Source organism: Miniopterus natalensis, chromosome 2 (genome assembly GCF_054644295.1).
Source record: "Miniopterus natalensis isolate mMinNat1 chromosome 2, mMinNat1.hap1, whole genome shotgun sequence".
Taxonomy (NCBI): domain Eukaryota; kingdom Metazoa; phylum Chordata; class Mammalia; order Chiroptera; family Miniopteridae; genus Miniopterus; species Miniopterus natalensis.
In genome coordinates, this window is record NC_142082.1 from 24376578 (window position 1) to 24399999 (window position 23422).

General features: G+C 43.9%; 1 protein-coding gene across 5 annotated transcripts in view; it reads left to right on the forward strand.

The window, feature by feature from the left end:
- CSGALNACT1 (chondroitin sulfate N-acetylgalactosaminyltransferase 1) overlaps positions 1 to 23422 on the forward strand; it is a 268050-nt gene that overhangs the window by 241740 nt on the left and 2888 nt on the right. For all 5 annotated transcript variants that reach the window (XM_087814204.1, XM_087814203.1, XM_087814202.1 and 2 more), the window contains 3 exons: positions 12300 to 12478; positions 13405 to 13499; positions 21686 to 21767. In XM_087814204.1, the coding sequence (XP_087670330.1) occupies positions 12300 to 12478; positions 13405 to 13499; positions 21686 to 21767 (356 nt within the window). The remainder of the gene's footprint in view (positions 1 to 12299; positions 12479 to 13404; positions 13500 to 21685; positions 21768 to 23422) is intronic.

Here is a 23422-nt window from a genome sequence, read left to right on the forward strand (position 1 = left end):
CCCTTCTGACCTTCATTCATTACGCATTTTGAGAGATTAGGGGGAAGCCAGAAATGATGGCTGGGGCAGGATCCTTGATGAAATCTACTCGGTTGAACAGAAATTATTTAACCACAGCTTTAGACTTAGGGTCGTATATTTATACCCCATTGATCAGTTGTATGGGGGGATCAATGTATTCAAAAACAGCAGAGATGGATTTTTCCCGACCACAATAAATATACAAGTATTTCTTTAATAAATATCTATGCAATTTTCTTCTAGCAGGGAAGGTGGGATGGCACTGCCATGCATCCCTGTGGTTTGCAGGGTTTCAGTTGAGTCATTGGGGGTGGGCGTGGGGGACTGGTAGTTTCTCCATAAGTAAAGCTTGGAGGGGGGTCAATAGTACTCAGTGGCAGAAATAGTCTGAATAGGCCCATATGGCCTAAATATAAGCAGGGCCTCTGTTTTGAATTTCTGGTAAACGGTAATAGGATGACAGTCAGTCAAAGGATAAGATTCCAAGATCGAGGGCACTCTTTGTATTTATTTTCATGCTTTGTTACTAATTTTGTATTAATGGGCACAAGATCAGAATGCTAATTATACTTATTCAAACATTCTGAGGCAGTCCACTAGCCAAATTTTGCCCACTACTTCTTCCTGTAAATCAGTTTTATTGGAATGCAGGCATGCTCGTTCATTTGCATATTATTTATGGTGGCTTTTGTGGTACAACTGCAGAACCGAGTAGTTGTGACAGCGATTGTGTGACTCGCCAAGCCTAAACTCTCTACTTCTTGTCCTTTCCAGAAAGTTTGCCGACCTCTGTTTTATATCAGTAGCGAGTTAAGAGTTTAAAACTAGGAACAGCTTAAAGCTATGGCCTCTGCTGAAGGGAGATCAAAGAGAATGAAATAGTTGAATATCCTAAATGCAAGTGAAATAGAAATGTCCCAACTGCAATGCATTGCAGGATCCCTTTCAGCCCCGCTTAGGGATCGGGAGCATGAATTGTTAGAATTCATGTCCTCTGCACCGTGGATAGGTTTTAACATCTCTGAAAGTGTCCATGCCTGGCCGTGGATCTTTTTAAAGTTTCCCAGATGATTCCAACATGCAGCCAGGATTGGGAGCCTTTGTCCACCCCAGGGGCTGACCACGAGAGGCCTTGACTGCAGCCAGCTGCCCATTCCGAGGATTTTCGAATAACTCTCCAGGTGACCCTCACTGCTGTTGGGTCTGGCACCTTCCCAGGACGTCAAAGGATGACCAGACATTTGCTGATATATATATATACATATATATACACATATGTATATGTGTATATATATATACATATATATATATAACCAAATTTACACACGTCTGATGGATGAGTGGCAGGCCAGTTTAGACATCTTTATGGGAAATACCCTTTCCAATGACTAGAATGTTTGAGAACCCTTATTATCAAGGCACTTTTCACCACATCAAATTACCTGGCAAGCTGAATTCTCAATCAGCAGGTTGATTGGTGAGCAAAGAATGAATAGCATCTGAACAAGAAAAGTAACCTCATTTGAGTGGCAGGGAGCGTTTACTTAAATGGTTGAAAAATGTCCGGAGGTTAATCTACCCAGAGCAGAGAACTTTGTGCTAGAGACTGAACCGATTGGCACTTTAAAGAGGTGCTACAGGAACTTTGGGAAAATCTGTTGGAGCCCCATTTATCTGTGTTGATGCCCTCATTCTGTTAACTGGCGATATGATACTCGCAGCATTGATGTCACTGGTGCCTTGGGGGGTGTCCTACACCCCCCATTGTGTTGCTTTGATCAGACCACCTCCCCTAGGAATGCCCCACCCTCTGCAGCCAGCCTGAGTCATTTCACACATTTCACACCTTCCAGAGGAACCTTCCTCATCACCCATTGCCCCAGCCTGGTACCCAGACTGGCTCTTTCTTCTAACCTTGTCCTGATGACTTACTGCCCCGGCCAAACTGGGGCTTAGTTGGCCCCCCTTGTCCTTGCTCCGGTTTTCTCTTCTGCTTGGCATTTTCTCCACCCTCCCTTCTACTTCCTCAGACCCCACCCTCCCATCCCCACGGGGGTCCCCACCCCTGGAGCTCCTCCTGACCTCCAGTCCTCTCCCCTCTGAACTGTGCTCCCTTCCTGCACCTGTGATAAATTGGCACTTGGCCTGTGATTTGGTATTTACATTTCTTTCTGTTGTCCTAAGTGGGTTTCAAGCTGCTTAATAAGTGGAACCATATCACATGCCTCTTGTAACTCCAGCACTAGCAGAGTGCCTGGCTCTGGAAATGCTCAGTGTTTGTTTACCAGGAGAAGGATGCCAGGTGTATAGTAAACTTGTACATACAGTAATCCACATGAAAACTTACATAAGAAGCTTTTAAAACCACTTTTATCATTCTTTTAAGATGGTATAACTCTTGTTCAAACTCATCTTTTTTTTCTTAATCCTTACCTGAGGATATTTTTTTCCATTGGGGGAGAGAGAGAGACACATCGATGTGAGAGAGACACATCGATCGGTTGCCTGCCACACGTGCCCCGATTGGGGCAGGGATGGAGCCTGCAACCGAGGCACATGCCCTTGGCTAGAATCGAACCTGGGACCCTTCAGTCCTCAGACCGACGCTCTAACCACTGAGCCAAATCAGCCAGCACCAAATGCATCTTATCTTTGAATAATCATCATCATCATTATTATTTACGCAGATGATCTTATTTAATATTCATAGCAACCTTACAAGATAGATGCTTTTATTAGCTCCATTTCATAGATTAAAAAACGGAAGCTTAGCGAGGTTGTTACTCAGGCTGCTACCTCTGACACGTGGGAGAGCCAGGATCCGAAACTCGTCTGTGAACCTCCAGGACTCCGAGTCTTAAAATTGCACCAAATTTTCACTCTAATGTACTCCATCCTAAAACCCATAATTGCTAGGTGAAAGTAATAAGATCTGAAATCGCTCTAAATGAAATTTATTTCATTTGGGTATCAGTGTTGTGATTACGCTGTTCTAAATTCAGCTAAATGCATATATTTTAAGAATATATTTTAAAAATCTGCTTTGATGACTATGTGTGATACTTTACTTGCTCGGTTTATGCTCCCTCACTGGAGCTTTACTTTTCAGATGGTTGCTTATAGATCAGTGTTTTGCAAACTGCAGTTTGTGATTCATTAGAGGGTAGTGAAATAGATTTAGGGAGGTATGTCCAGTGTTTTAAAAAAATGAAATAGAGTGGATAGAAGATATCAGAGTACGTCAAAGGAGTAAGGATACATATTGTTTCATTAAATTTAAATTTCTGTGTGTGTGTGTGTGTTCTGTGTCAGAATATATAATATATTCCTTTGTAAGGACTTTGGTCAAAATATTGAAAAGCCACCGCCATGGAAAACAGTACAAGTCAGTTCTCAATATCTGATTCTTATTCCACAGTGTTTTCCATATTAAGCTTCAGTTAGTCTCAGGTTAATGCCTTGCTCAGTGGTTCTCAAATATAAATGTGTTTTGTATAACCTTGAATGCTTTTAAAATTGCACATTCCTAGGAGCCAACCCCAGAAATTCTGAGTCAATAGGCCTGAGGCGAAGCTTGGGAACCAACCCTTAGAGTGAGTTCCACATGTTGATGTGGGTGATCCATGGCTCCCACTTTGAGAAACGTTGGCTGAACTAGACATTTGCTTGAAGCTATGTACAGTAAGTCCTCACTTAGTCAGCAAGAGGTTCTGTGACTCTAAGTGAAACAATGTATAATAAAACCAATTTCACCATAGGCTGATTGATAGGAACGGGAGTTAAGTTCCTATTACTTTCCATCAAAGCTATAATGAAACAGTGTTGACCATAACAATTTTATTTGAGAACCTGCTGTATTAGCAAATTATTATCATTTTACTTTTAACTGGCGGATGAATTGGCATGAGCTGACACTTACTACATTGTGAGTTCATCTTTGGTAAGTCATGAGAACACAAAAGCATCTTTCAGAGGGATTATCTCTGAGATCGAAGTACTAGAGATGAGATACCGCCCTGCCATGCAATTGTGACGTAAGAGAGGGTTTCTTTGTGTGTGTTGTCAGGAGCCTGCCTTGCCGTGGTGCGTCAGCATGTCATGCCTCTCTGAAGGGATTTGTTTGACATGTACCCTCAGGAAGATTTTATCAGGATGCCCCAGAAGAAAGTTTGGAGAGAAGGCTTTGTTCTGTTTTGTTTTGATTTTTTTCTGAAATTTGAGCAGAATTGTTGCTTCGTTTTAATTGTTTTCTTAAATGAGGAACTTTTAGATAATCTCATCTGCTAAAATCAAGGAAAAAAACCATAGTGAACCCCTCGCAAGCAGGTGAGGAACCTTGCACTCTAGGAAGCGCCTCACGTTGAGGCAGCACTCAGCCTGTGGCCGTCTCACCCAGCCTTGGCCAGACAAGGGGCTAAGCAGATTCTGCTTGATGTTCCAGCTCCTGTGGAGATGTGCTGTGTTTCTAGGCATTCTGAATTGTTCTTTGGGGGATTTGAATGTGGCATATAGATTAAAATTTGGTGACTGTTACATTTTCTGAGTGTGATTATTATATTGTTATAATGCTATAAAGGAGTGTCCTGGTTCTTAAGAGATACTTTTCTTTGAGGGTAAAGTTGTCATGATATCTGCAACCAGCTCTCAGAGGAGGAAAGAAAGAACATATGGCAAATGTTAACACTTGGTGAATCTAGGTGAAGGGTATGTGGGTACTTAACACTATTCTTACATTTCTAGAGATTTAAAATTTTTCCGTATAAATATATTGGGGAAGTATATTATGAAAAAAATTAGATGATATTAAGTTCCTGGATGGAATATAATGCAACAGTTTAAAAAATGTAATGCCAATGAAAATGGTGGGGGGAAAAAAGACCTCTGTAAACACTCTCCTCCATAAAAGCAATGAGAAAATTGTTCAAAATGGTCAGAATCAGTTTTTTAAGAATTCTGGAAATTAAACAAAGCTTGAAACAATCTGGAAGGTGTTTATCCTAGAAAAATGACTGAATTTTGGTGTGAACAGGGAGCTCTGTGGAGGTTTAACTTGCCCAATCCCCCCCCCCCCCCACTTCAGCTCTTCAGTAGCCCTGAAATCCAGCAGTCCAGAAGCACAGCAAGAACTAGGGCCTGGCAATCACCAGGGGCCAAAATGGGGCTATAGCTCCTTTAAAGCATTATTCCCAGAGAAGTGTTATTATCTGGCCTGCCTGGGGGCCCCTGGAGGACCCCACTTACAAGGATGTCTTTATTTGACTTGACTTAGAGCTCCCCAGTGGAAAAAGTTTTTTCTTGGGGTGTTTGTCAAAAAAACAATTATAGAAAGTCTGTAACTTTGTCGCTGTCTGAAGTGGTAGGTAAGAGTTGGGGCAAATAACAGACTAACCAAAAAGCTTAAAAGATGAAACTAGGGAGTGAGGTCTTCACAGGGGCTTGAAAAGCTCCAGTATATTTCTGGGGATCTAGAAGGGCAGGCACAAGTCTAGAGCTGTGCTCATACGTAGGAAAGACCTGAGCAGGCCTTAACATTTCTCCTCTGCATGACCCCACTTACAAGGATGGCTCTGTGCAGGAGGGAGGTAAGGCTAAGGTAAGTTAGCTGCCTGGCTGAGTGTTAGTGGCACACCCCAACATGCATTGGCAAAGACTTAGAGACCTACTGGTTCCAGGCATTTAAGGAAATCTCTGTCTAATCATTAGCTTCCTGTTAAGTGGTCACACACAACAAAGGTTACATATAGACAACAGAATTATTTTATGAAAGTCACTAAACAAACAACAAAGTGCAACAACAAACCTTTGAGAGATTCTGATTTCCAGGGTTGCCATATTACATTAGTTAAATTGTTCAGTTTTTAAAAATTATGAGGCATACATAAAAAAAAAAAAAAAGAGAGAGAGAGATTGGGGAGTGGGTAAGAGATGTTAGTAGAAAAGCACATACTCCCTATTAGGGGATGAATAAGTTTGGGAAATCTAATATGTGGCATAGTGATTATAGTTATAATACTGTATTGTATAGTTGAAAATTAATGAGTGTAGATCTTAAATGTTCTCACCACAAATATGTGGTGGTAAAGTGACATCATGCAGGTGGTTAGTGAATGCTGTGGTGGTAATCATTTTGCAGTATGTAAATGTATCACATTGTATACCTTAAACTCACACAATGTTATGTAAATTATATCTCAATAAAGCTGGAAGAAAAAACATTAAAAAATAAAATAAGATAAAAATTATGAGACATACAAATAAACAAAAAATATATGGCTCATGCACAGGGACAAAAAATCCATCATTGAAAATTGTCTCTGAGGAAGCCCAGATGTTGGATTGACTAGACAAAGACCTTTTTTAAAAAAATATGTCTTTATTGATTTCAGAGAGGGAGAGAGAGAGATAGAAACATCAGTGATGAGAGAGTCATTGATCGGCTGCCTCCTGAACGCCCCCCACTGGGGATCGAGCCCACAACCCGGGCGTGTGCCCCGACCGGGAATCGAACCCCGATTTCCTGGATCATAGGTTGATGCTCAACTGCTGAGCCAAGCAGGCCAGGCTAGACAAAGACTCTAAATCACCGTATTAAAAACACTCAAAGAATTAAAAGAAACCATATTTAAAGAACTAAAGAAAATTATGAGAACCAAATAGAACCATGTCTCACCAAATAAAGAGATAGAAGTTATAAAAATCATTAAAGACAAATTAATACCAATGCTTCACAAACTTTCAAAATATAGACGAAGAGGGAACACTTCCCAACTCATTCTATGAGGCCCATAATAACCTGATACCTAACCAGATAAAGAGATCACAAGCATAGGGAATATAGTTAATAATATCATAATAACTACTTATGGTGTCACATGCTTACTAGACTAATTGTGGTGATCACTTTGTAAGGTATATAAACGTCTAGTCACTGTTGTACATCTGAAACTAATATAATATTGTATGTCAACTATAATTTAAAAATGACTTCACAAGGGATTAAAAACGACAGACCAATATCCCTTATTAGACGCAACAATCTTCAATAAATACTAAAAAACTGAATCCAGCAACAGAGAAAAGAGATTATATACGATGACCAAGTGAGATTTATCCTAGGAATGCAAGATTGACTCGATAAAAGTCAGTGTAATACACAAAACCACATGACCATCTTCATATACACAGAAAAAGCATTTGAAAAAAATATGGGTTTTCCTGTTTTGGGGAATTTCATATAAATGGAATCATACTGTATATGACCTTTGATGTCTGTCTTCTTAGCATAATGTTTTTGAGGTTCATCCACATTGTAGCATGTATCAGTGCTTCACTCCTTTTTATTTTATTGTTTTTGATGTCATTATAAATGGATTGTTTTCTTAATTTCTCTTTCAGTTCATTGTGTATAGAAACACAACTGATATTCATGTTATTTTTTTATCCTGCAACTTTACTAAATTTGCTGATTAGTTCTAGCATTTTTTGGCAGAGTCTTTCGGATTTTCTATAAATAGGATCACATCATCTGCAAAGACTATTTTATTTTCTTCCTTTCCTATTTGGACACCTTTTATTCCTTTTTATTGCCTGATTGCTCTGGCTAGGACTTTTAGTGCTATGTTGAATAGGAGTGGTGAGAATGGGCACCCTTATCTGGTTCTGATTTTAGAGGAAAGGCTTTTAGCTTTTCACCATTGAGTATGATATTAGCTGTAGACTTGTCATATATGGCCTTATGTTGAGGTACATTCCTCCTCTACGTAATACTTTGATAGTTCTCATCATCAAAGATGCTGAATTTTGTCAAATGCTTTTTCTGTGTCTATTAAAATGATCATACAATTTTATTCTTCATTCTGTTAATGTGGTGTGTTGTATTTGTTAATTTGCAGGTGTTGAACCATCCTTGCATCTCAGCAGTGAATCCCACTTGATCATGATCTGTGATCCTTTTAATGTGCTCTTGAATTCAGTTTGCCATATTTTGTTGAGAATTTTTGCACCTATATTCATCAGGGATATTGACCCGTAACTTTCTATTCTTGTAATGTCCTTTCTGGCTTTGGTATCATGCTAAAGTTAACCTCAGAAAATGAGTTTGGAAGTGACCTTTCCTCTTCAATATTTTAGAAGAGTTTGAGAGGGATTGGGATTAATTCATTTAAAAATGTTTGGTAGAATTCACCAGTGAAGACATCTGGTCCTGGGCTTTTATTTGTTGGGACGTTTTTTATTATTGATTCAATCTACTTGCTTAATATTTATCAGTTCAGATTTTTCTGTTACTTCATGATTCAGCCTTGGTAAAGTTGTATGTTTCACAAATTCATTTTTTCCTAAGTCATGTAATTTATTAGCATATAATTATACATAGTAGTCTCTTATGGTACTTTGAGTTTCTGTGTTACCAGTTGTAATGTCTCCTCTTTTGTTTGTAATTTTATTAATATGAGTTCTCATTTTCCTAGGCCATCTAGCTAGTAGCTTGTCAATTGTGTATCTTTTCAAAAGAAACTTGCCAGAACCGAGCTGTATAAGTAGGTCTGTATAGCTCAGAATCTAGAAAATTCTAAATTAATTGTTCAAAGTGCCTACTTTAAATTCTTTACTGTATTCAAATGTCTTCAGTAAGTAGAACTTATAGGCGATTTTAATATTAGGACTGTTAGATTTAAAATTGTAAATTATACATTGAATGTAATACTGGTTTCTATGTGAATTTTAAGTGCTTTTTTAAAATGAAGGGCTGTTGTAGGAAGTGTCACATTAAGAGAATTTTTTTGCAGTGGTGGGAAGAAGTCTGTATTAGAGTAAATTATATTAGACAGCTAGATCTTTCATCATTTTTAATCTAGCAGTTCTGGGAAATGCAAGTCAATTAGAGAAATTAAATCTCGAGTAGAAACTGTAGCTTTCTCAGGTCATTATAACCTCTCTCAGAATGATTATGTATAACTTGGAGGAGTCCCCGTACACCAGACTTATTATATAAAAGAAAGGAATTGAATGTGAAACTCAAGAGTTCATCAGCCAATCATACAAGTCAAGAAGAAAAGAAGAAATAATTATGAGTAATCATGGGGCCTTTGAAACTGCAGAGTCTGAGGCATAATAGGAAATCACGAAGTACAGAATGCAGTGCTCTCGGTCTACCATGAAAAATGTCCACGCCTTGCGAGACATGCTGCGAAATATTACATTTCTTTGCATGGGTGAATTAAATATTTCAAACCAGATTGCATCTTATTTTCCTCAGCTGTCTTTTGTTCTGTTATTTATATGTGTGTCATCTTATTAAAGGCTTGGGTTTGTGCCTGTTTTTTTTAAATCTGCTGGGCAAGGCTCTTTGTGATATGGGAGGTGGACTTATGTGTGGGGGCTTCTCCAGTGCCCCCCTCAGGGAAGGAGGGAAGGTGGCATTTCGGGGCAGCACCCTCCAACAGTGACAGGTTTGAGGTGCGCCTCAGTGTTTCCCGTTGATTCGGTTCTTGATTAATCTAGTGTTTGTTGATCACCCACTGTGTCCCTGTGTGTGCCACTTACTGTACGGTGTCAGATAACCTCTGAAGACAGAAAGAAAAAGTAAGGCATCCCCTGTCCTCCAGGGTCCAGAGCCTCCGAGGTCATCCTGTGCAAAGGCACAAGAAGCCACTAGGCATCGGAGGACAGAGGCAGGAATGGGCAAAATGCCATGGTTTGGAGAGTTTTTGGACAGAAAAAACTAGATTAATTTATGTATTGGGTGAGTGTATCCACCAAATGACCACCCTCCCCTCCAGATTTGTAGCACTCAGCTGTCTCTGCAGCATGCACTCAGAGGTTGGTCACCTCCAGGCTTGTCGTACCTGTAATGCGGTCACCTCAGTTTCTGAGGCTGCCTCGTATTCTTTCTTAAGTGTTCAACAGCTTTTGTAAATGTTTGATGTATCTATGCAAATGGACTCCAGACTGTTCAAGGAGGAAAATCGGCAGTTCCTTTAACGCAGCATATTAGGAAACTATTCCTCTTCCCTTGGCAAGAGTTACTCTCTGTTGTTTAAAGCATTTTTTATAGTTGAGCTCTCAAATGATAGATCCTGGAAAGCTCTTGGAGGAGGATCCTGAGTTATGAGTCAGATGCAGCCTGAGTGAGAATGGCCTCGCTGCTTCCTTGGGTTTGGGCAGGTCAGTCCTCCCTGCTCTGCAAAGTAGCTACAGCTCACCCTGCAGGCCAGGAGGGTCTCAAAGCGCATGAACCTTGAGACAAGCAAAGAGAGACACCTGCTCCTGGCTGTGAGACAAAGACGGGTCCCAGGATGGCGGAGGACTCCTGTGAGACCTGGTGGGAGACTCCCTTAGATGACCAGGCAAAAGCCCAGGCACTACCCAAGGGTAAAACTTCCTAGAAAACAGCAAATAGGGCAGGGAGAAGTGAGTTGAGCCTCACTTACAGGAGCTGGGCTGTAGAAACCTCCAGGGAGACAAAGATGACTGCACCTGAGCAGTGTGGGAGACAGGGAGGTAGCTGTCCTTCACAAGGGCCAGACCAGGATTGAAGAGGCTGTGCCACTCATAGAAAATATGAACTGGGAACCCGGCCAGAGAAAAGAGTAAAGGTGAAGTCCTGAAAGGGGGAGAATGCCTCTACACGTGGAGCAGTGCTAAACAGGATGCAGAATGTAGGAAAATAGAATTTTAGAATGCAGATGGGCCTTTGAGCCCCATAACCATCAGATTGTGCAGTGAGGAGACTGAAGCCAGTGAAATGAAGTGACTCGCCCCTAATGCATTAGAGGTAGAGATAGGATTAGAATCATTCATCTAGTCGCACATTTATTCACAAACATCTGTTGAGCACTTGTGAGGGCAGGCATGGATCTAGGCCCTGGATCGAGGTTTTCTGACTCATATGCCAGTGCCCTTCCCATCAGTAGGCCTTCTGCCTTGATCTAAATCTGAAAAGCACATCTGGCATCGGACTCAGACAGGTTGGGCCTACAGATTCCCAAGATAAAAACCCAAGCTCACTCCCAGATCTGAAAGAAGATGACAAGTCAAGGAAGGGGTAGCAGAACTTGTTCCACTGATTAAATTACCAGATACAACTACAACTTAGCATTTGAAAAGTTTATGACTCTATATTTGTGTAGACCTTTATCCAAGATAGTTACTTGGAATACACAGTTTAAATAATGAAAGTGGGTTTTTGTACTTGTTTTGACCGCATCAAGATTAGAAAGAAGTTGCGGGATGGGGATAGGCCAGGTAGCGGGGAGGGCTCAGAGTATGAACAGAAGGGTGATGTCGGCAGGAAAAGGGGGATTTGCCAAGTGCCAGGCACCTCCCCAGGTAGAATTAGGAGCTAAACAGGGCTAGAAGTGGTTCTCTAGTTCTGTCTGGTAGAAGATAATCCCTGGCCCACTGGGTGCTGAATGAATTCCTGGAACTGTTGCTGAGGACATCGCATTTCAGAAGGTTCTCCTGTTCTGGGAAAGAAGAGCCAGTGAAGACACGTCTTGGCTTCACTGCCATGGACCTGGGAATCCTCGCCTGCGCTAATGACGGCAGTGGCTGGTGCTTACACAGTGCTTTCTACTCTCGGCAGTGTTTATCCAGCTAATAACTTTGTGAGACAGTGAAGGAAGGTGTTATTACTCCTGTTTTGCCGATGAGGCAGCTGAGGTGCCGGGAGGTTAATGGGCTTTCCTAGATCACAGAGTGGACCTGCGGGAGAGCCAGCCTGAGGCTGAGGCAGTCCTGGGTGTCCTTTGCCTCGTCTCGCCTGCTGCTTTACCTGAGGGTGGGGCAGGAATCCAGGTTTAGATCTGGTTGGGGATAGACCCTATATCAAGACGATCACGTCTGGTTCCTGGAGTTGAATACAGATGAGAAGATGCTAGGCGGGGCCGTTCCAATGGGATGTCGTTTCCTTGGCCCATGGTTTCATTGGGGTGGCTCAGAGGCCTGGAGATTTCCCTGGGTTTTGTTGACCTGGTCTTCACTGGTTTAAGTTTTCTCCATTACAAAAAATATCCACTAATCATGACAGTTTTCAATTTGGGAAAATTACAGAGAAACAAGAAATGAGCTGGTATTAAAACTTCACTAGGTGTTCACTCTTGGTACCTTCCATCCCCTTTTCCAATGAGTCTGGATCATTCTGTAGCCTCAGTGCCCTCAGGGCTACAGAAGAAACATGGCCAGATGGTGCAGGTGGCCCTTGGTCACGTATTTTCCAGGGGATTTGCTGGCCTGGGAAGCATGGGCACCGGCGTGACCGTGTCTGTCTTCCCTTTCAGAGCTGCTAACTTCAGGAACTTTACCTTCATCCAACTGAATGGAGAATTTTCCCGGGGAAAGGGACTTGACGTTGGGGCCCGCTCCTGGAAGGGGAGCAACGTCCTGCTCTTTTTCTGTGACGTTGACATCCACTTCACCTCCGAGTTCCTCAATACGTGTAGGCTGAACGCGCAGCCAGGTAAGGGTCCGTGGGGCCCGCTCTTCTCTCTCCCTCGGGTGGCATTAGGGCTGTCACAGGCCTGCATGGTTCTCTTCACAGTTCACTCGGCTGCCCTGCTTCTGAACCAGCCTTATTTTACCCCAGTGACAAAGGAAAGGAAAGTCATCTGGTTTGATCTCTCCTTTGGAGTCACAGTGTGGGCCTGTCGGCACCATAATTCTGGGACTCTTTGTCCCAAGTTCACGTTTGTAACCTCTTTTCCGTTTTCACCTGGCAGTGGGCTTTAGGGAACATCTACCGGAGCAAGTATAATGGGGCAGATGCGACCTGGAGAAACTTCCTGAGGCCAGAGGGAAGGGAGTAGCTGTGGGCATTTACTAAGGGAGAGAGTGCTCTGAGCAGAAATAACCCACATTATGAAAATTATTTTCATAGAGTTTGACTTGTAGGCAAGACTGATATTCAGCTGATAACTACTGGAATGGGCATACCGATTGTTAAAATAATTGAAACTCTTTTATGTAAATTGATAGAGAGTAATTGCCCTGGGCTCCCTACATCTATTTCTGCTGCCCAGAGTCACCCTGGCCTCTGGCAACCCTTCAGACTGCCCCACAAGCCAGCAATTGAAGGGTTAATGCCTGGCTGGGCAGAAGGCATAGGGACTGTCATTCACACCCACTCTCATTGCTTCATACCCAGTGCCAGAGCCACTGACTGTCAGTATTTTGAATATCACTCCTGGGCTAAGAGACCAGAAATATGTGAGTCTATTCATCTGGCCTACCTGGTGCAGAACTTCTGAGATCCATTTTACACTTGCGTGAAGGGGAAAGGAACAGTGGATGCAAATACCTGGGATGTTTCAGAGGGTTGGGTATATATGAACAAACCTAATAGTTTTATCTGTTGCTTTCAGCAAATGTTTGTTTTCTGGTCTGCAGGGAAGAAAGTATTCTATCCAGTCCTTTTCAGTCAGTACAATCCTGGCATAATATACGGCCACCACGATGCGGTCCCGCCCTTAGAACAGCAGCTGGTGAGTAATTGCCCCGAAGGCGCCTCTGTGGGGCTCTGTTTCATGTCTTTCCTTACCAGGGGCACCTGACCATGAGTAAAGGCGAGTGGAAATCCAAGGATTGATTCCTGTATTTTTAAGTTTGGCAGACGTTCTGGCCTTTGCTTCCATCCCAGTGCCTTGTTGATTGAAAGTGCTTGTGATATTTAAAAGTGGAAAATTAGTAGGAGCAGTACCTTTCAGAAAGGTAATTTCATACCTCCTAGTTTGTTTCTGTGGTTTTTGGAAACTAGTGTTATTGGGTTATGGATGCAGCACATTTTCTCTACATTATTACCAAATCCTGCAAGGTAAGAAAAGTGAGATTTGTATTCCCATTTGGCAGATCGAAAGCGCAAGTCAGAAAGGGGTGGCTCACCCCAGCACACAGTGCATGAGTCAGTGGGGAGCAGGGACCAGATCCAGTGCCCTCCCATCATGCTCTCATTCCCACATGTGACAGGACCTTGGGTGGGCATTAGCTTCTCTGCTAAGATCTTAGCCGCAAAGGTGATAGGCAGTGGAACCACACAGCCACCAAGGATCTCTATAAGCTGAGCTGTCTCTTGGTGGTGGCAGGAGTCAGTCCATTAGCAGAGAAGCAGGGCAGGCAGGGGGAAGATGAGACAAGCCGGAAGAGGGCCTCTGTAGACATGTAGACACGCCCCTTTGGGACTCAGTTTCCCGTTCTTGTTGTAGCGCCCGTTGGGCTGTGATCTTTCCTGCAGAGAGATAAGCTGGGCTTGTGTAGAGCTGTGTTCCAACTCAGGCTGCATCTCAGGGGAGCAGCTGACCGGGGGACCTCCTGGTATTTCTTGCCTTGGGTGGCTCTGTCTCCTGTTGAGGCAAAGCCACACTTCCTCCTGTTGAGCACCTCGTGGGCTGGGGAAGGAAATCTGCTGCGTGAAAATGAAAACGTGACAGGACCAAGACTCCCGTGCTTCTGTGCAATGGGAGAGTAAACTGAAAATCATTGAAAATACGTGTTTTATGAAATCCTTTTGTAGGATAGATTCTGTGTTTAAGCGTCCAGAAGTAGTACTGCCTGTTTTCTCCAGCCATATCCTGTGCCCTGCTCCAGTTAACCTCTGGCAGCTGAGGCAATGATCTGTTCCAGAGAGTTTCAGCCTGGGTTCTCTCAGGTTGGACAAGGGTCATATCATAGCACGATTCCACTTGGGACCCAGGCCATATAGTACGGTAATAATATAATTTTCCTTCCCCCAATGATATCCTAAACCACAGATGTGCTGAATGTCTGTTTATGTACTATATGTACATATGTACCTTATACATAAACACAGTAAGAGGTTTCACTCCCCCAAAACCATTTTTATCCACCCTTGTTGAGGCAGAAAAACTTCTTATTTCCATTCTGTAAGAGTTCTAAGCTTCTATTAGGGTTTGAGGGGGAAATGGGATACAGGATTTGTTTTCTTTCAACCAATCAGAGTAAAAGTTCCTTTGATATTAAATAAAGTGCCACGCTGTATTTTATATCAAATGTGATTAAGGTTTTGACTTTAAACTCCTAAAGACCTTATTTGCTTGCAAGGTATTCTTTTCATTTCAGAGGTTAAAGATTTATCCTCTTATTACCATTCCTTAGGGAAGCAGGTACAAAGTGAAGCCAGAGGTGTGGCTCGGTGAAGCCAGTTTCTCAGATCCTCTGAATTAGTGGTCAAGCCAGAAACAGAACTCAGATTGCTGTATCCACAGCGGGAACCTCTGAATTATCTTGCAACCTTTAACATTTACTTCTAAATATACCTTCAGCCCTTCCTAGACTACATAAGTCTGATCTTTTGGATTCAATATTTGTGACTCTTTAGTCCAGAGAAACACAGCAGTTGTCTGTGAGATGCAAGATCTCCATCCAAAAAAGAAAAGTATTGATTATGTTCTTTACTGGATGAGCCTTTTTTGAGCAGAGAAGCAATGTAGGTGTCTAGAGAACTAGTCTAGGTGTTAGTCAGGGAGTCAGAGAACTGAAATAGTTTTGTATACTCGGAAGTGACTGCAAGATCATTTCGACTGCTCCCTTCTTTTCTATAGACTTGCCCAAGATCACACAGCCAGCTAGTAGCAAAGCTCAGGCCGAAACTAGGATTTCTTTACTCTAGTGCAGGGCAAGTAGATTTGCTTAGGGTCTAGATGAGAGCTGAAATAGAAAGGAAATGACCTGACAAAAATTCCAAGGGAGAACATCAAACTACAGAAATTAATATACTGGAGATAGAATGGGAGCTAAGGAGGTGTAAAATAAAAAGTAATGATTAGAGGGATAAATTAGGAAAGACTTCCTGCTAAGAGTTTATTTTGGCTCAGTCTAGAAAGAGATATGGTACATATATATTAATGCATTCTTGATAGCCTTCCTGGAATGCATCAGTATCAGAGGCGAAGGGAGAACATAGATCCTGAATGTCGCTGCAATAAGAGGTACTGATTTATGCAAACAAAAGAGAGGTTTTCCCAGCAGCCCTGCAGATATGACCTCACAGTCAGTGTTCTAGTTTTCACTTCTGGCTATGGCCACTGTCATTTGATAACATTTTGTCTGCAGACAAAAGTAAGAAACCAAACTTACGATGTGTGTGTGTGTGTGTGTGTGTGTGTGTGTGCGCGCGCGTGTGTGTGTGTTCAGACTACTTGCTTCTTTACTTTTGAGTGCAGACAATTAGTAATAAGTGAAATCATGGGGTTTTATATGAATATTTAATATCTTGAATTTTACACTTGAGATGAAACTTGCCTATGCTTTAATGTAGAAACAGCACTCTGAGAAAGGAATTACTGTAACTTCAATAATTATTAACATTCAGTTCTTGCTGGGGCCATGGTGGGAGCCTCTTACCACGTCTGTCTTTAGACTCCTTCCCTTTTCTATACTCAGTCTTTCCTTTACCCTCTGCCAGAGATACATTTCCAAAATGCAGTTTAATTCCATTAAAAAAAAAGCCAGTGGTGTGCTTGTAAATGTTTAACAACCCAGTCTCTGAAACAGAAAAAAAAGCCCCAATTCATAACATTTGCCATTTCCCGTGGTGTCAATTCTCCCACCGTGGCCTATTTCAGGCTACCAACATGATGTCACTCAACACAGAGTTGGGACGAAACTTGCACAATCCCAGCTGGCTCTAGCACAGGACTGCAACCCCGATTCCTTGTTGGGATTAACTGTCCTCCACAAACTGACTCTAAAACTGATTACAGAGAAGATGTTTGCAAACCCCAGCACCTGGCACAGGGTACCAGCTCATTAGACACCCGAGCCAGCCGCTCTGCTAGGTGAGCTCCCTGCCCAGTGTCTCCTTGCCTCCTTCCACCTCAAGGCCACCTATCTCCTCACCGTTTCTCCTGCTCACAGTGCCCAACATCTCAGTCTGCCATGTAGCCCACCTCTCATTTAAATCTGATGACTTTGCACCAGTCTGTTCAGTGTGCAGATGGTGTGCTGGCCCCTGACCTCACCTCTCTGATTAAACTCTCACCTCTCTACCCACCTCCAAAAAGTATTTGCCGCTCAACTGCATTTCAGTTTAAACTTCTAAAAATTGCTGACCAGGTGTAGTCTGTTTTTGTTTATTCGGAAAACAGGCACTCGCTGAATGTCAAGAGTAACATTAACAGAGGCAATCTGTGCAGTCTTTGTAAACCAGCACCGTGTCCCCATCGTTGTGTGTAGTGCTCAGCAGTATTACATGTGAAGAGGCTTCATTGTGCTCGGTACACAGATGAGAAACTTGAAGCTCAGAGGCACAAGCCACTTGCCCAGACTGCTAAGTGGCCAGTTTGGGAATTCAAGTGCCCCCCATGTGATGGAGACTGGATTGAGGATGCGAGTGGACATACTCTTTGGCCTCAAAGTACTTCTCTGAGAGCACAGAGTCTAGCCCCTGGTTACAGATCCCTAGAAAAGAGGGAACCTGGACCATTCCTTGATCGGCATGGTACCCTTCCGAGGACACTTCATTTTTCAAATGCAGATACTGATAAAAGACGACTTGTCAAAGATGTGGGTTTGTACAAATCTTGGAGGTGGCATTTGAGTCTGTTCTTACACCAGTGCTTTGAAAGCTGTGGCTCTAGAATACTTTATTTCTCAAGAAATAAAAAGTGTTACTGCCCCATGCCTTACCACGGGCATATGCATGCCACATGCAGCCCCCGGAATCCCACACGGGGTGCTCACCAAAACCTCGGTGGGGTCGGGCCACCCAACCCAGCCACAGAGGACCCTGAAGCTTGAGGTGTCTGCTGCTCACGGACAGGGCTGGCTGCCCACCCTGCATGGCCCAGAGAACAATGAAAGCTCGGGGCCCATGTTCAAAACTCATTAAGAATCCCAAGATGGCAGCAGCAATGCATTAAATGCGGCCTGGAGCCTTCTCTGCGTGGGGCCTGTGGGCCAGACACTGCCTACAGCGAGGGCAGAAATCAGCGTAATGGACACCATTGGTGTTTCTGGTGAATGTGAGCCTGCTCTGACACAACCTCAGTTCTTGGGAGACTCTCTTGTATTTAGAGGAAATACTCTGCCCGAGTGTATGTTATTTATTTTATTTTAGGGCCCAGATTGCTTCATGGGCAGTTGTCCAAGTCAGTGCCATTAAAGCAGACAGGCGCTGCCTGGCTCCCCAGCCCCCGTGTAGCTGCAGGGTGGCTGCCTTCCCATGTCTTTGGGGAGAGGCGCTGATTTGTGCTTTGTGTTTTGGTCCTAATAGAAAATAATCACCCCAATCCCATGAATCTCCCACAGAGCTGGGGGTCTGGAAACTTCCTGTGGGAGAGCAGGCCTGACAACCGTCCTTTCTGGTGTGTTCCTGCCCTGCAACGCTGGGCTGGATCAAAGGTGGGGGGAGAGAGGGTGCTCCAGAGAGCCAAGAGGAGGCCAGCCCTGGAAAGAAACTTGAAAAAGTGAGGATAGCACTTGAAAACAGATCGGGAAATTCAGGACAGGAGGAGGAGATGTTTCTCTTCTGAAGTCTAATCTCTGTCTTAGGGTTTCTTCCTTCTCTAGACATTGTTGGTGTGTATCTTTTCAATGCTTGACCAGAACATCCTTGGGACAAAGGTTCTAAGAGGTTAAGCCCTCTCCTTAGACGCCAGGAAGGTGAAAATGTACTTGTCTGTTGGCCCAGAGCCACATGATTCGGAGGGTTTTCCCACTGGAACTCCTAGGCCTTGGCCGATTCATACCCTGACAAGGTTCCCGGGCTTGAACCCTGTCTGTTTCCACTGGCTTGATGTTGTCTCTGCCCCAGGACTGCTCCTCATTCATTCATTAGAGAAGTATAGCAGGTCCTCAGGTAATGTTTTGTTCAACGTTGTTTCATGATAACGCTAATGTGATGCCACTGGAACTCAACTCCTGTTTGTATCAGTCAGCCTGTGGTAAACTGGTTTTGTTGTATGTTGTTTGGTTTAAAGTCGCAAAACCTATCCACAATGTTAACTGGCGACTTACTGTGTTTACTGAGTGCCTCCTTTGTGCGAAACAGTGACCTGGGTGCTGGAGACACAGCCGTGACCCAAGGCTGAGCTGACGTTCATCAATGGTAGTGGGTAAAGGCAGTCAGCTAATGGAGGAACAAATGCAACAGGATCATTTCAGAGGGCCTGGCTTATAGAGAAAATAAACCAGGTGATGGTGTATGTAGAATGTGACATTGGTGGAAAGGGTTGACAGTGGCTGGGGGAGGGCCAGGATGACGACTCAGCAATGACATTGGAGCAGAGCCCAAGAGTGAGCAGGGAAAGGGTGACCCAGGGATGGGGGTCTGCAGTATCCAGCTGTGGAGACCTGTGAGCCTGGTACATTCAAGGGGCAGAATACAAGGGGTCTATTTGTAAGGGGCACATGAGATGGGCAAGGCGGGCTGGGGCTAGGTCATGTGGGACCTTGGCGGGTTAGAAGTTTCCTCATGGATTTCATTCTAACTGCATTAGAGAGAATGCAATTAAAATCACTGCAGGGCTTTAAATGGGAACGTGCTGGGATCTGATGTACACCTGAGAGCTCACTCCCAGCTAGGCTGCTGGTCGCGGGCACCACTCCAGTTAGCGACTCGGCACAGCCGGGGTGGTGGAGCCTTAATAAGTGAGCTCTAATCAGTGCGCTCCATCTTCCTCTGACAGTGTATGCTGTGGGCAGATCTCATCAGTTCCCACCAAGGGCTACATTTCAATGAGCTCTTCAGACAGTGACTTTTCCTGGCTTGCCAACTTCAAAGCCAATGTTAATAAGTATTTATATAGCTCATTCCCCAGCCCGTACAGCCATTTGTTTCTGTCACACTGCCCCCAGCCAAGGGTCACTCTTCACTTTGTGCAGGCTCACGAGGCACTGCGTCCACTCATCCCGGCCCTGGGGTGCTACCTCTTGCAACACCCCCTTGTCTTTCTTCCCAAGCCCCAACCCATCGTTTGCCCTGTTTGGAGCTTTCTCCTTACATTGCATATAGACCTCAGCCAAGTATATGAAGTTTGGGTACTGACTCTACTTTTATCCAGAAGCTTAGTGGACTTGTCTGTGTCCTGACCAGCAAAAAGGCTATTAAGCCATTAATAGGAACAGAAACAGTGTACCTGCTATGAAAGAGATGAAACAGAAACCATTTTTAAAAAATGACTCAGTGGAGATTTTTCCAGACTTTCCTACCCTAAAAAGTCTTTCCAGTTGGTACTAATGAAATTGTCTTGTCACTTGGGGGGTATTGTATTACAGGCCTTTGTTCTGAAGAAGGATCGGAGAGCATGTGCTGGGGACCACAGTAGCCGACAAAACCTCCGTTGGTCTTGACTTTCCCTAGGCAGTCCTGATGCAGTCTAGGGGCAGTGCAAGTGACATCCCTGGGGAGGTTGTAGTGAAAATAAGATTGTTTTATAGGTTACAGAGTAAAAGAGTTTTCAAGTTTATCAACCCTTCTGCAAGCCATTTGTTGAATACAGTTTAGCCTGTGGTGTAGATAAAAGGAAACTTCAGGGAGGTGAGATAGCAGGAATGGGGTAAATGTTTGGATCTTAGAGCTAGAAGAGACCTAAGAGAGGAGTGATTTAACTCAACCTTATTTATAGGAAACAGAGGCTTGAGGAAGTGCGGGACTAGCCTGAGGCCAAAAAGCCAGCCAGTGGTCAAGTTGGGACAAGACACACAGTTTCTCATTAGCTGTGAACAGAGCCAGATGTCCCAGATGGAAAATGCAGAAATCTGAGTGGATGGGGACCTGCTACAGCCTCCTCTTCCCTCCCCCTGCCCAGGAGACTTCCTTTCACCGAAGCACCTATGTTAACTACAAGAATGAATCATGAAAAATAACTATTAAAAGAGGTCCCCAAACCATTCCCAGAATTACCTCAGCCAAAAATATAGAAGCAGTTTTTGGAAGTCTTGCTGCTTCAGCCAGTACATTGGAAATTTACTTGCAAAGTTAGAGCCTGGGCAGGGCCAGGTCTCATTTTTCAAAGACAGTCACTGCTTGGATGGCCTCTCAGCAGCCCTGCAGCCTGGCAACAATTTGCAGATGCTTTTTGGGGCGGTTTGGTTTTAAAGTAAAAATGAATGGACAGAGTCTTTCTTCATAACCTGGACTCATGGTGCCCTTTTCCTCAACAAGCAAGAGCAGAGCCGGAGTCACACGCTGAAGTCTCGGGTTTTCCTTTTATTGCCTGTTTGTGCTCTGTGCCAGGGCAGCTGAATTCCGAGTTGTTCTCTATCCCTTCTCTCAACTTCCTGAGCCCTTTGCTGGCTCCCAGCCCGGCCCTGTGTGAGGGGCCGAGGCCTCCAATTCTCACTGGCACTGGTGTTGGGCCAGACGCGTAGGTGGCTTTTCCATGGCGCCGCTCAAAAACTTGCTCTCCTGTTTGTTTTTGAGTGTGTGTGTGTGTGTGTACGTGTGTGTGTGTGCGTTTCCATGCTTGCACCCTAGAAACATTCCAGCCAGGGATGCCAAAAATCACAAGGCCCTGTTTTGGGACTGGTGAGCTGACTGTGTTCCTAACTGTCCGAAAGGACACAGATCCATCTGCATTTCCCACACAGGGCTGTGGCTGTTTATCACTGGGATGGGCTCTCTGCAAAATTGCTTAGACAGGGTTGTACATAATCTCTGTTTCTTGTTATCCACTCTGTCGTTCCCTCTCAAATGAAAGTGCTTTCCCCACAGGTCATAAAGAAAGAAACTGGATTTTGGAGAGACTTTGGATTCGGGATGACATGTCAGTATCGGTCAGACTTCATCAATATAGGTAAGAGGCATCCACTTGGAACAAGCCTGCGTCTCTGCCGCCACCTAGAGGCTGGTGTGCGGCCATGAGGGAGTCGGGTCCGCTTCCAAGGAGGCGGGTGGCAAAGGCAGTGCCACTTCTTAAGGGAAGGACCTTCAAGTTCATTCCTCTTGTCATGGACTTGGGGTTCACTAAGAGGGGGCCTGGGAGTGTTTGGCACTTTAGCCCCTGTTACCTCCACCAGCATCTCTCAGGCATCCCAAATGAGGCTCACATCTGAGGATTTCAGGCAGCTCTTTGTATAAGGGCAGCTTCAAAGCAGCTCCCCCAGTGCGGCCTTCCAACCCAGTCTGGCACCTGCACCGTCATGTAGAACATCCCGGGCCTAGGGGAATCCACTAAAAAATAGAGTGACATGGGGAATTTTGGAAAATCACACACCAGAAAAGATCCAAATTTCTCTCTTCTGTACCTTTGAAAATCCCAGATGTCACTTGAAGCTCTGAAGGTAGAGTTACTGTGCACACACACAGGCTCCCAGAGCACAGACAGGAAAGGCCCTTAGGTGGCACTTGAGGAGGCCAAGGCTCTCAGAGGCAAAGTGAGGGACATGGTCAGCATGAGAACAGAGTGCCTGCTGTCCCCTTGGAGGTGCCACACTCTCTCCCCACAGTGGTTCATAACTCATGTGCCTCTGAAGGAAGTAGAATTATGGATTATATGTGTCTAGGGAATGAATGAGCAGGTCAGAAACCTTGATCTTGGGCTTAGGCTCTGGGTGGTCCCTGAGCAGGATGGAGTCAGGGAGGTTGTGTCCTAACACAGTGTGGAAACTCCCATCTCCACCGTTTCCCTGCGGGCATCCAAGAGCCTGCTCACCTTGCTCTCTCCTGGTCTACCCCCCCTCTGGCCAAGGCCTAAAGCTTCTTTTTTTAAGATCAGTGAGTCTATCTGAGCAGCCCCAGGATTTTGTTCAGAGGTGAGATAGTCTATAGGGACTGCAGAACACTCACAGAAATCACCAGTTAGTTAAAAAGACAAAAACCTGACAGGAGGTCAGGTCCTGTAAGAAGCAGTGGAGCACCTAGGATATTGGTCTCTGAGTGGCTGGTGCCCTCAGATAACTGGCATCGAACCACAGGTGTTCTTTGATTTCTCTAAGAAATAATCCTAAGTGATTTTGTGCAAATCAGTTTTCAAAATGACATATATATTTTTTAAATTTCTAAAGGATATCTTCATTTCAAGAATCTGTTTCCTTGCTCTGTGTATAGGGAGAGATTATTTTGTGATGATGTAAGTTTATCAAATTTGGGTTTATAATACTTTTCCCCCCTATAGATAGGGTATAGCTGTAATTGAAAACATGGGAATGGCAGGCTAGGCAGGCTGCTCTTTCCCAGGAAGCTGTTGCTATGACCTCAGAATGAATCTTTGGGTTACATATGTCCCCCAGTCATTCTTTGCAATCTTGTATTAATTTGCAGGCGTCATATACTCACACAGCTTCTACTTAATAAGTTGTGATGATACCAGTGGGAATAATAAATCAGTTACAGCCAACCAAGCACTGCCCTTTACATTACTGTCTCGTTTGGTTATGACACCTACTTCATTTCAGGATAAAGAAACCAAAACTCAAGAGAGGTAAAGTGGAAGCTTGGATGAGAACCAGG